The following is a 12,566-nucleotide window of genomic DNA, read 5'->3' on the forward strand; positions in this document are numbered from 1 at the left end:
CTAGGTCCACTAGAAATGCAGTTGAGCCTGCCCAAACCTATTTTACAAGACCCTAACAGTGAATCAACAGAGGAGTTTCATTTTATCAGTCTAGGCTGCATTCAAACCCGGGTTGCAGCAGTGAAAGGTCAGTTTCTAACCCATTACATCACTCAGTTGCCCGTTATGATGATCTGCGGACAGAAATACAGGATTGAGTTGTACGGGATTGGGTCTAAACATTTGAGGACAATTGAATAACAAGTAACAGGTTGTCATTCTAAATTGTTTCCGTATTGCTCCAGATAAGGTAACTGAACAAATAAGATGAAGTTTTTCACTTCCTGTAAGTATTGTGTCCCTGTATTAATTTAATTTGTGTGCATTGTTATTTTTTACAAGTATTGAAAAGAAAAAAGGGTACTATCGAATCTTGTTAGTTAACAGCTGTGGTTTCAGTTTTTATTTTTCATGTATTTTAACTAACTTGTATAAAACATGCGGCAAATTGAGTGTGTTGTAAATTAGGATGTTCTGTTAGCCCTGTCCCATAGTAAAACTAACAATGAATCTGTCCTCTCCGGTGATTATTAAGGGTTCTTTGTAAAATAAGCCTTGACAGACCAGTTTCCATTGGGTACAAATCTGAAATGCAAAACTGTTGCATTATAAGAAAAGATAATAAGGGAAATTGAAGCACAATACCATGTTGGTGGAATGGGGGTGGGGGGGGGGGTGGGGAGGGGGGTGTGTGGTTCAGGTATTTTATTGGTGCTGTTGGTTGGGCTTTGTATGCTAAATCTGTCATACCAGATCTGGGCATGTTTCATGCCGATACTGGGTGCAAAGGATTGTTTAAATCTGCTCACTGAGGCAAAATAGAAACATCAGAACTGTGGAAGCAGTGCACAAAAGGGCCATGAGACTCATTCCTAGTGTTTGAGGACTGAGTTATGAAGAAAGGTTTAAAATAAACTTGAGGGACCTGATGGACACACAAGATGCTAACTAGAATAGAAAATGTTAATCTGGAGCATTGTTTCAAGTTAAGCAATGGGGAGCGGATGTAAACTGGTAGAAGACAAATTGAGGACTGACAGTTATTGATACCTGGAATGATCTTCTGGGTAGAGTCCTGTGTGCAAAACTCCAGTCTTTCCAGAGGCAGTTAGTTGCTGTAATAGGGAGACCGAAGGTTTCGAAGGAAGGATGAGCTAATGGCCTCCCTTATCTCTACTTATCTTTGTGATTGGATATTCTTTTCAATGGGGAGAAAAAAAGTTCCAGTAATTGGAATGTGAGGTATTGTCATCTATATGAAACATGGAGAAACAAATTTGTGGATTGCATCATTTACATATGGTATTAGGGCTATGTGTATTTCATGGGATTTTGGGTCAAATTTCATAGTCCTTGTATGGTCAGAAGAAGATGAATTTCATGCAGCAAGCTAACTTTGATTTTTGCCATCTAAAATCAGAAAGGAAACAAGAATGGACATAGTACACATGTGGACACTAATTTTAGTGATGATTTTCCACTAACTTTATAGCTTATTTTTTGATGAGGTTAATTCTGCAGGTCAGTCTGATTATACAGAATCGTGCAACCTGTACAGGCTGCAATCATTGTGTTCCTAGTTATTTTTTCATAGGCACTGAGTTCTTTGTAAGACCACATTGCTTCGCTAGTGCACATTTTTTTTTCTTGAGATCACTGGCGTGGATCTTGCACCATCAAGTGTGTGATTGTCAGCTCATCATGCAAGTTTTTTTCATTTTTGTTAAAAAAAAATTTTCTCCAGTGATTTTTACTGATCAAAGTGAGAAATGAGAGTTCTGGGAAATGCACATTCACATATCAGGCTCAATATAAATGACTACCAGGTCAGGTAGCACAGATTTAATACAAAATAAGTTCGCTGCTCTGCCCTAACAAAGTGTCTCATCGTCAAGATGAATTGAAGTCAATTGTTTTAGTGGTATGTTTTGGATAATTTTACACCTCTTTTGGTGAGATTAATTTTGCAGAGTCTTTCCAAAGAGAATTGCCCCCCCCTCCCCCTGCCTCAGCTCTACTGAACTAGGGTAAACTTTGCATTTGCCTCACCACCCATTCTTTTAGGTTCAGTTAGTGAGACTGTCAGCTGGTGAATCAGGCTGACTGATTGCTCCATGCATCATGAGATCTTGCTGCTGTCATTCTTGATCAGCAGAAACATTCAATACCTCTCATCCTAATGGCATCAGCAACAATTTCATGTTGGACACAATTTTTGTGGTCAGAATTATGGCAGAAAAGCTATGGGATCTTCAGATCATTTTATGTAGTCTTCGTTGGAAATCAAAAAGGCCTTTGATTCTGCCAAGTCTGAAGCCTTGTGGCTGCTGCTGGCCTACTTGGATGTGCCATTAAGCGATTTGCAAATGTTTTGACTGCTGTACAGTGATGCTGCTAACTATTAGAGTTGGAAAGCAACTGACAACTTAGTTTGTCGCTAGATCAAGTGTTAACCAACGATGCATTATATGGTCCCAGAACTCTTAGTGCAATTCTAAACAGAATTCCGATGGCAACAATTGCTGGACTTCCAGTTAGAATTCACATTACAACAACACCTACTTACATTTATATAGCGCTTATAACATAGAAATACTCCAAGGTTCCTCATAGAAACATAATCAGACAAAAAAACGATGCCGAGCCAAAGAAGATGATATTAAGAGGGGTGAAACGTTAGTGCAATTAGTGCATTGTCACTGATTTGTGCCTCATTTGTGGCTGTTTTTGTTCATAATGAACAGCATCTGACAGATGCCCTCAGCTGTCTATCCAAAGAAATGATCACGTTTGGAATGAGAATCAACAGTTCCAAGATTAAACCAATGCATTTCGATTGACAGCCTCCTTCAGTTGCTGGTTTGCACCATCCACTGCATCAAACAGTTCATCTATCTTGGTGCAACATCCACTGCGAGAAAAACATACCTATAGGAGTGAATTGAAGAATCAGTCTCACTGTATCTGGCACATCCAGCCTTCAGCAGTACCTGTGGCAGAGCAGAACTGTTAGTCTGCAGATGGCGCTTCACCTCTCTTGTGCTGCTGTGTTACGAAAATTGATGTGCGACACTGAACTGAGATGCTGGCTGCAGCCAATCTCAGTGACTGTCCTCCTTCAACGTGAAATGTCATCCAGTGCCTCCACCACTTCAACTGGCAACAACATATCACATATGTCAGTGGACTAACAGTGATAAATTATCTTCAACACTGGCCAAACAATTCTTATACTGTTTTGGACGTGCCGTTTGACAACTCCCGGACACATTCGTTAGCTAGATCTTTGTCAATTTGTGACTGCCAGACTGGAATTGTCTGTGAGGACAACCACATTGCTCCTGGGCTAATGAACAATTCAAGTTTGATAGATACATGGCATTGCTTCATTTCCCAGTCCACTACAACTGCATCAGCCATGTGGAATTGACCGACTGTGCTGTGGGCCAGAGTGGTTGTATGAGCTTGCATTTATATAGCGCTTAATTACGTCTTCAGTATGTCCCAAAGTGCTTCACTACCAATGAGTTACTTCTTGAAATGCAATCACCGTTAGGTAGGCAAACGTGACAGACAATTTGCACATGTAAGGTGTTAGTTTTCTGGGTATTTATTCTAGATATCTTCCTCCATAGATATCTCAGACCATTCCTGGAGGTGAACCTTCACTCCCTATGATCCAGGCTGACCCTTTAACTGTCCAATAGCTAGGTAATTTGTTGTGAGCCCAGGGATCAAACAAATAAGTGGTAAGTAATGTTCGTGCCAGGCATTGACCATCTGCAACAAGAGAGAGTCTAACCACCTCCCCTTGATATTCAACGATATTACCATCACCAAATCCCCCACCATCAACATCTTGGGGGTCACCATTGACCAGAAACTTAACTGGACCAGCCATATAAATACTGTAACTACAAGAGCAGGTCAGGCTGGGTATTCTGAGGCGAGTGACTCACCTCCTGACTCCCCAAAGCCTTTCCACCATCTACAAGGCACAAGTCAGGAGTGTGATTGAATACTCTCCACTTGCCTGGATGAGTGCAGCTCCAACAACACTCAAGAAGCTCGACACCATCCAGGACAAAGCAGCCCACTTGATTGGCACCCCATCCACCACCTTAACAATTCATTCCCTTCACCACCGGCGCACGGTGGCTGCAGTGTGTACCATCTACAAGATGCACTGCAGCAACTCGCCAAGGCTTCTTCGACAGCACCTCCTAAACCCATGACCTCTACCACCTAGAAGGACAAGGGCAGCAGGCACATGGAAACAGCACCACCTGCATGTTCCCCTCCAAGTCACACACCATCCTGACTTGGAAATATATCGCCATTTCTTCATCATCTCTGGGTCAAAATCCTAGAACTCCCTTCCTAACAGCACTGTGGGAGTACCTTCATCACACGGACTGCAGCAGTTCAAGAAGGCGGCTCACCAACACCTTCTCAAGGGCAATTAAGGATGGGCAATAAATGCAGGCCTCGCCAGCGACACCCACATCCCATGAATGAATTTAAAAACAGAAACTCCTCATGATTGTATTTTGGCTGTTGATTATATTTTGTGCTGTAGTGATCTTCCTTGACTTCTGATAATGGTAGAACAAACCCTTCACCAGAGCATAGCTTAGGTTATAAACTATCAAACAGATTTATTAAACATTAAGTGGACAGAAGCAATGATGCACTAAATTTACAATAGTGATATGCTTAGCTATCTATCTTTGGAAGAATAACAGTTGCATTTGCTGCGCTAAACTGTTATATAAACTGGACTGGACACAAGGTCGCTGAATATTACTCTTCACTTGAAGGTTTATTGTTGACCATCCACAGAGTCTGTCTCTGGTCTGCCTTTCCGATTCTGATGGTTTCAGACAGACAACTCAATTTGAACAAGACTCGTTAAGAAATACTTTTCAAAAATGACTGGGAGAAACAACATTTCAGTATGTGTCTTAAACTCAAATCACACTTGAATACAAACAAATCAAACCCACAATTTGCTTGTATTTTAACTGAATGGCTTGACCCCTTATTTAGATACAATGGGGTAGAATTTCCCCAGGGGTTTTCCCAGTCTCCCGATGTATCTTCAGTGGAAGATCAGCGAAAAAAAGCTCTTTACACCATTTCTTTGATCTTCTGCTAAAGTTACAGTGAGAGATCGGGACAGCCCCTGCAGAAATTACTGCCGAATATCTTTATTCTGGCCGTATTGCATTGAAACAAGTTGGGCCATTTTTTGAGAGGGAATCTGTTTCTTAACCCATATGTACCTTGAGAGAAAGAAACAAGCCAATACTAGGATACATTATAGACAAAAGCATTTTTGTCACACAGAAAATGTGTTTTTGGTGGCGTTGTTTGAGGGAAGAATGTTGGCTAGTACACTGGGAGAACTTCCTGTGCTTCCTAAAGTACAACAGCAGAACAAGGAGATTTAGTTTAACATCTTAACTGAAAGACAGCATCTCTGACAATGCACAAACCCTCAGTACTGCACTAAAGTGTCAGGATAGCATAATTTATGTACTCAAGTCCTGGAATGGGGCTTGAACATACAACCTTCAGGTTCAGAGGCAATGGTGGACTATCCAACAAGAAGAGTTAATGTACAAATGGTGCAAGAGGCAACAAAATGTAACTGCAACTGTGGAAAAAAAATGTGAAGAACTATGGAGTAATAATCTCCCTTTAAGAAGTCGACTTAAGTAGGTCGGACCCAGGATTGTATGGAAGAGCTCAGTGCCAGGGGCAGAGGCCCTTGTAAACATCTAAAATCTCAATTGAACTGGTAGCACGCGGGTCATGGAAATGTCGAACTTGCTGAAAGCCAACCAAAAATGGTTTCTAGCGAAGTCTATAGCAGTGAGGTGTCTGAAGGTAAACCTCCAGTACTTTTAATGCTGAAAACTAAGACAACCAACTTTTAAAAGCAGTGTATTCCAATTAGAGAAGAATTGAGGCTTTCTTTAAGTAGAACTTGTCCTACAAGCTGCACTTTTCTTTCCATGAGTCTGTCTTCCCAATAAAATTGCCAGTAAAGAAGCCATTTTAGTAACCCACTTCCCATGTTTATACTCTCTACCGAGAGTTGAGTACAAGCTGTCCTTTGTAGCTTTCAGTGCAAAAGTATGGGGGATGAATAGAAGGGGAAGTTTTAAAACATTTTTTTTCGTAGAGCGTGAATTAATAGTTTGAGGTGGAATGGTTTTGGTATTTTCCACTTTTCAGCAACAATGTGCAATCTATTATTGTAATGCTTATTTTTGTCCACTAGATGAAGCTAACGAGCTGTGTAAATGCACCAACAGCTTTGTGGTAAAAATCAAATATTATGTTTATTAATCAATATTGGCTTTTAGATTAAATTTGCAATAGACATGCAAAAGAAAATTGGGACCAGGACACTATTTCCAACTATTGTGTATTCAGTTTTCATCAAATGACAGAAGATTATTTGTTTTTTCCATTGGACATCAAGGGCTTGAAATTCAGTAGACAAAAAACTGGAGAATACCTGTTTTTCAGCATAATTAATAACCTAATTAAATTGCATTTTTGGAAAGCGCACCTTTCAAAGGTGCACATTCCCTTACTATTGTTAGCAGGCTGTGAATTAAAGAGAAAAAAAAGGCATTCTCCCATTTTTTGTTGGGGAATGCTCCATCTTAAATTCTGGATATTTTGAAGGGGAATGTGAGGAATGGTCCATTTTTTTGATTGGCTGGTGTTGAGAAAAGACAAGTTAATCATGTACCTACAAGTGAGATGGATTGCGAATTTGTTTTTTTTATCAAAGTGCTCCAAAATATCTAGTGATATTGTGTACTTGATGATTTCCACAGGGACTCGGTCCACTCCAATCCTGTGATATATATGTGAGATCTTTTTAAATATTTAAACCATTCAGATAGTGTGTTTTGTGATTTTCCTGAACATTAAAGTTTTGAAAAACGGATGAGAGAATGTCACGTGTTATTGTGTTATTGCCGTGGAAAAGTAAGATTCATTAGGAAACACAAAAGTATGAAAGAGGGGTTGTGTATGCCATCTAGTATCAATTTTCTTTTTCAATTGTGACGTTTGTTGAAGGGTTCAGTGGCATCACCATTACAAAAACTGTTTGTGAATCAGTGATTTTAAGTCAGAAAAGACTTCACAGCACAGATTACAGGGTGCGCTTTGGGTTGATAGTAGAAAAAGACTTGGGTGTGCAATAACACAAAATCAGTAATATAATTTGGGCGTTAGGAGTGCACTAAGGCAAGAGCTGTGAGAGAACTTTTGGTAGGTAGTGTTGCATTGCTTGTGCTTGACATTGGGTGTAATAATCCAGCCTGCTGCAAGCCATATTTTACACATGCTCAGACTGTCCCTTAGAATCCTCTGCAACCTCCTAAACTTATTTTTCAATATTTTAAGTGTTAGGAAGAAGTGGACCCTGGCACCTGTACTTTTCTAACATTAAGTGTTGGCCACCCAGTCTCAATGTCCAACCACACATCCGCAGAGCTCCTTTGTTGCTACGTTCAGGACAAATTTCAGGCGACATACGCCGATAGGCGACTGATATATATAACATAGCGCAACCTTAAAGAGACAAACGAGTAACTGTATAAAAGTTATTTTTTTCATCCAGATGATTTTTTTTTCCCTCTGATTTTCACTTGAATTGCATTTTTTGTTTATTCGTTCATGGGATGTCGGCGTCAATGGCGAGGCCAGCATTTATTGCCCATCCCTAATTGCCCTTGAGAAGGTGGCAGTGAGCCGCCTTCTTGAACCGCTGCAGTCCGTGTGGTGACGGTTCTCCCACAGTGCTGTTCGGAAGGGAGTTCCAGGATTTTGACCCAGCGACGATGAAGGAACGGCGATATATTTCCAAGTCGGGATGGTGTGTGACTTGGAGGGGAACGTGCAGGTGGTGGTGTTCCCATGTGCCTGCTGCCCTTGTCCTTCTAGGTGGTAGAGGTCGCGGGTTTTATGAGGTGCTGTCGAAGAAGCCTTGGTGAGTTGCTGCAGTGCATCCTGTGGATGGTACACACTGCAGCCACAGTGCGCCAGTGGTGGATGGGGTGCCAATCAAGCGGGCTGCTTTGTCTTGGATGGTGTCAAGCTTCTTGAGTGTTGTTGGAGCTGCACTCATCCAGGCAAGTGGAGAGTATTCCATCACACTCCTGACTTGTGCCTTGTAGATGGTGGAAAGTCTTTGGGGAGTCAGGAGGTGAGTCACTCGCCTCAGAATACCCAGCCTCTGACCTGCTCTTGTAGTTACAGTATTTATATGGCTGGTCCAGTTAAGTTTCTGGTCAATGGTGACCCCCAGGATGTTAATGGTGGGGGATTCGGCGATGGTAATGCCGTTGAATGTCAAGGGGAGGTGGTTAGACTCTCTCTTGTTGGAGATGGTCATTGCCTGGCACTTGTCTGGCGCGAATGTTACTTGCCACTTATCAGCCCAAACCTGGATGTTGTCCAGTTCTTGCTGTATGCGGGCTCGGACTGCTTCATTATCTGAGGGGTTGCGAATGGAAGTGATCACCTCAATCATCAGCGAACATCCCCATTTCTGACTTTTATGATGGAGGGAAGGTCATTGATGAAGCAGCTGAAGATGGTTGGGCCTAGGACACTGCCCTGAGGAACTCCTGCAGCAATGTCCTGGGACTGAGATGATTGGCCTCCAACAACCACTACCATCCTCCTTTGTGCTAGGTATGAATCCAGCCACTGGAGAGTTTTCCCCCTGATTCCCATTGACTTCAATTTTACTGGGGCCCCTTGGTGCCACACTGGGTCAAATGCTGCCTTGATGTCAAGGGCAGTCACTCTCACCTCACCCCTGGAATTCAGACCTTTTGTCCATGTTTGGATCAAGGCTGTAATGAGGTCTGGAGCCGAGTGGTCCTGGCGGAACCTAAACTGAGCATCGGTGAGCAGGTTATTGGTGAGTAAGTGCCGCTTGATAGCACTGTCGACGACACCTTCCATCACTTTGCTGATGATTGAGAGTAGACTGAAGGGGTGGTAATTCGCTGTATTGGATTTGTCCTGCTTTTTGTGGACAGGACATACCTGGGCAATTTTCCACATTGTCGGGTAGATGCCAGTGTTGTAGCTGTACTGGAACAGTTTGGCTGGAGGCGCAGCTAGTTCTGGAGCACAAGTCTTCAGCACTACAGCCGTGATGTTGTCGGGGCCCATCGTCTTTGCTGTATCCAGTGCACGCAGCCATTTCTTGATATCACGTGGAGTGAATTGAATTGGCTGAAGATTGGCTTCTGTGATGGTGGGGATATTGGGAGGAGGCTGAGATGGATAATCCACTTGGCACTTCTGGCTGAAGATGGTTGCAAACGCTTGAGCCTTGTCTTTTACACTCACGTGCTGGACTCCGCCATCATTGAGGATGGGGATGTTTACAGAGCCTCTTCCTCCCGTTAGTTGTTTAATTGTCCACCACCATTCACGACTGGATGTGGCAGGACTGCAGAGCTTTGATCTGATCCGTTGGTTGTGGAATTGCTTAGCTCTGTCTATAGCATGTTGCTTTTTCAAACAAAAACTGAAAAGTGCCATGTGTTTTTTTTTAAGGAAAAGAACCCTTGTTATATAATATTCACTCTTCAATGTCCTAAAATCTTTTAAAGTTTTTATGTGACTGAAAAATACAGCTCTGTGTTGAAATTGAACAGCATGATCTATTTTAATTATCTCTAGCCAGATCCTGATATCTCTGGCTTAGATATAAAATGACCCTATTATACATGTAACTGTGATGAATGAATTAGTCTAGTACTCAAAAAAAATTTGATGGGATGACTTATAATTTGAAATGTGTTTATTTATAAGTATTTTATATTAGTCCAAAATGGAAGTTTTTGTTCTCTAGGTACTTGTTGAACCAAGGTTGTTGATGTGTGTACTGGACTGCAGGAAATCTGTTGCCTGTTAATAACAGTACAATTTCTCCAAGACTCTGAAATTATTCTATTGGATACTTGTGTACAAACATCGGATGTGTTTGTCTCAAACTCCTCACTGTTATTTTAGCCAAAGTGTTGACCTGTATATTTTATAATGAGGTTGAAAAAAGATCAACTGGCACAATTTAATAATTTTTAAAAAATGATGGGTTTCTTCCTTTTTCTCTTTTTTCTCTCTTTCTCTCTCTCTCTCTCTCTCTCTTTCTCCTTCTCTCCCTTTTTCTTTCAGTCTTCACTGCTGTTGTCTCCGCTATACCTTTTCAATTCTAACAGAAACAAAATAAAACAATTTTTGGTAAGTTAACAAATCTACCGCAAATATTGAAGAAATGTTTTTGTATTTCAGTGTCAGTATGCATTTAACCAAAGACTGACTGGCAGAATTTAGTCACATTGATTTTTTTTTCAACTTTGTATTACAGGAATTGTGTGTTCCAGAAGCGATGGGTTAAGTTTGATGGAGACAATTTGTCGTACTACAACAATGAGAAGGTACCTGTCTGCATCTGAAATGTGCACACTGATATAGAAGACCTCTGAAATCTACTTGAAATCTAAACTTGTAATAATAGCACGCTGATAAATTACATCCATAATTTTTGTAAAATCATAAAATGGTGGTATTGAAAATAGTGAGTTTTTTTCACATTTAAGATAGTCTGCATATTTAAGATTATAGTTGGCTGGCAGTAAAATACAAGTCAGTTCAATTTTTTTAAATGACCTCTATCATTCTCCTTTTAAGCTGATTGCTAGAGGCATGAGACGTAGCCTGTTGATGACTCTTTCTGAATTTTCCCCTTCCGATTGCAGTGCAGCTGAGGTTGGGAACTCAATCGAGTGTATGGGGGCAGGGGGCGTGCAATGGAATTTGATTCCATTCTCGCACTGGCACAAGTTAGTAATTACTCAGATTTTATTTTAATGAGATCATAACCAACAGAGCAAAACTCATGGATGTCGATTATCTGAACCTCAAGATTCATTAAGTGCCGTAAATCTCTCCATTTTATTTACTATTGTAACGTCTGCCAAATGTTTTTGCTGATTACCGGATCTTAGTTTAAGTTGCTTTACATTGCTGGGTGCTTTTAATGGCACTATTGATGTTGGAGAGCAAATGTTCATAAATGATGGTGACTAGTTACATCTAATGGTATCAGACTTGAAGGTATATGCCATCATGTGATTGGTACTAAGGGGATGCTAGCTTTTTATGTAATAGCATAATACAGTAAATTTATGATGTGTGTGTCTAAAATAGGCAAATCCTTTCAAAATGGGTTTGTTTAAATTGCTTTTCTGCAATTTTTTTGTTGTAAGGCCCAGTAACTCAAAACTTTAATGGATGTGGAACAAATTCAATATGTAGGTTTGTTTCTTCATTGCAGTAATTATTTTTGAGATGGCATCTGTCCCTCTGGTGAAATTCAAGATGGCCGTTACCACTAAATTAATGTTGACTTTAATTGCTTCTGAAGCTTTTGATTTTTCCACCCGATGAAATATGTAGGAATATCACAGCATGGTGTAGGTTTCTTAAACAGAAAACTGCTCTTCTGATAAATTTAAAGATGGTGATTTAGACTGTATTAATGCACATGGGGAATGAAGATGAACTGTCGTCCTCGGGTGAAGTGGACTTCGAGGGTGGGGATAGATGGTGGAGGGGGGTAGGTGGGAAGGAGAGGGAGGAGAGGTTGGGAGGCTAGGAACAGAGAATCGGGGGGAGGCCTAGGAGCTGCAAAAAAACTACTGGAAAGAAGGACCCAAAAATGGGCCTAGAATTGCAAAAAAAAAAAATCGGTGTTGAGAACGATCTAATTACGGACCCAGAGTGCCAAAAAAATAAAAATGGGTTCCAGAGGGCGTCTGAGAATGGCACAAAAAATAGATTTAAGAAAAAACTTAGCTCACCTTTTTACCGTTGGCACGATGACTGACGTGTAGGAGCTTGCGGTGTTAAACGACTGCTCTGCGGAACCACCTGATGACCAAAGCATAGAACTGTAGGCAGACTCAAACGGAGTTTTTAATAGGGAAAATTGCAGAATCACAGGACTTAATTTTTACGGGGGCCAGAGAGGGTACGGCGGAGCCTGGTGGTGGGTGACGTGGAAGCCCTGCCGACCTTAACGGCAGGGCCTTATTTGAATACATATTTGCATATCCTGTTCCTATGTTCCTATGTTGCAGAGCCCCGCTCGACACCCAACCAGGTTGACTACCTGGCCAGTGGTCAGGAGTGGGAATCTGGTGAAAGGAGGCCGCAGCCAGGGACCCCTGGGAACGGTCCCCGGCAGTCAGTGGGTGGAGGGGATCCTCTGGCTTTGCAGGGGGTGGGGGTTAGGGACAGACCAAGTCGAATTACTATGTTGAATGGCAACCTGTTCAGGCACTGGTCATTGGCAGTGAGAACTAATCTCTCGGGGCAGTGCTAAACCATGGGAAGAAAGAGAAAGAAAATAAACCTGCCACAATCATGTAATCAACTGAGAAAAAGGAAAGTTTTTTGAGAGAGGAGGGAAG

The 12,566-nt window shown here is 41.5% G+C and overlaps 1 protein-coding gene across 1 annotated transcript in view; it reads left to right on the forward strand.

Moving 5' to 3' along the window:
• Positions 1-12,566, forward strand: part of arap2 (ArfGAP with RhoGAP domain, ankyrin repeat and PH domain 2) — a 332,431-nt gene that overhangs the window by 99,815 nt on the left and 220,050 nt on the right. Inside the window, exon 7 of the mRNA XM_067988973.1 lies at positions 10,460-10,529. Within this exon, the coding sequence (XP_067845074.1) occupies positions 10,460-10,529 (70 nt within the window). The remainder of the gene's footprint in view (positions 1-10,459; positions 10,530-12,566) is intronic.

This window comes from Heptranchias perlo, chromosome 1, assembly GCF_035084215.1.
Source record: "Heptranchias perlo isolate sHepPer1 chromosome 1, sHepPer1.hap1, whole genome shotgun sequence".
Lineage (NCBI taxonomy): Eukaryota > Metazoa > Chordata > Chondrichthyes > Hexanchiformes > Hexanchidae > Heptranchias > Heptranchias perlo.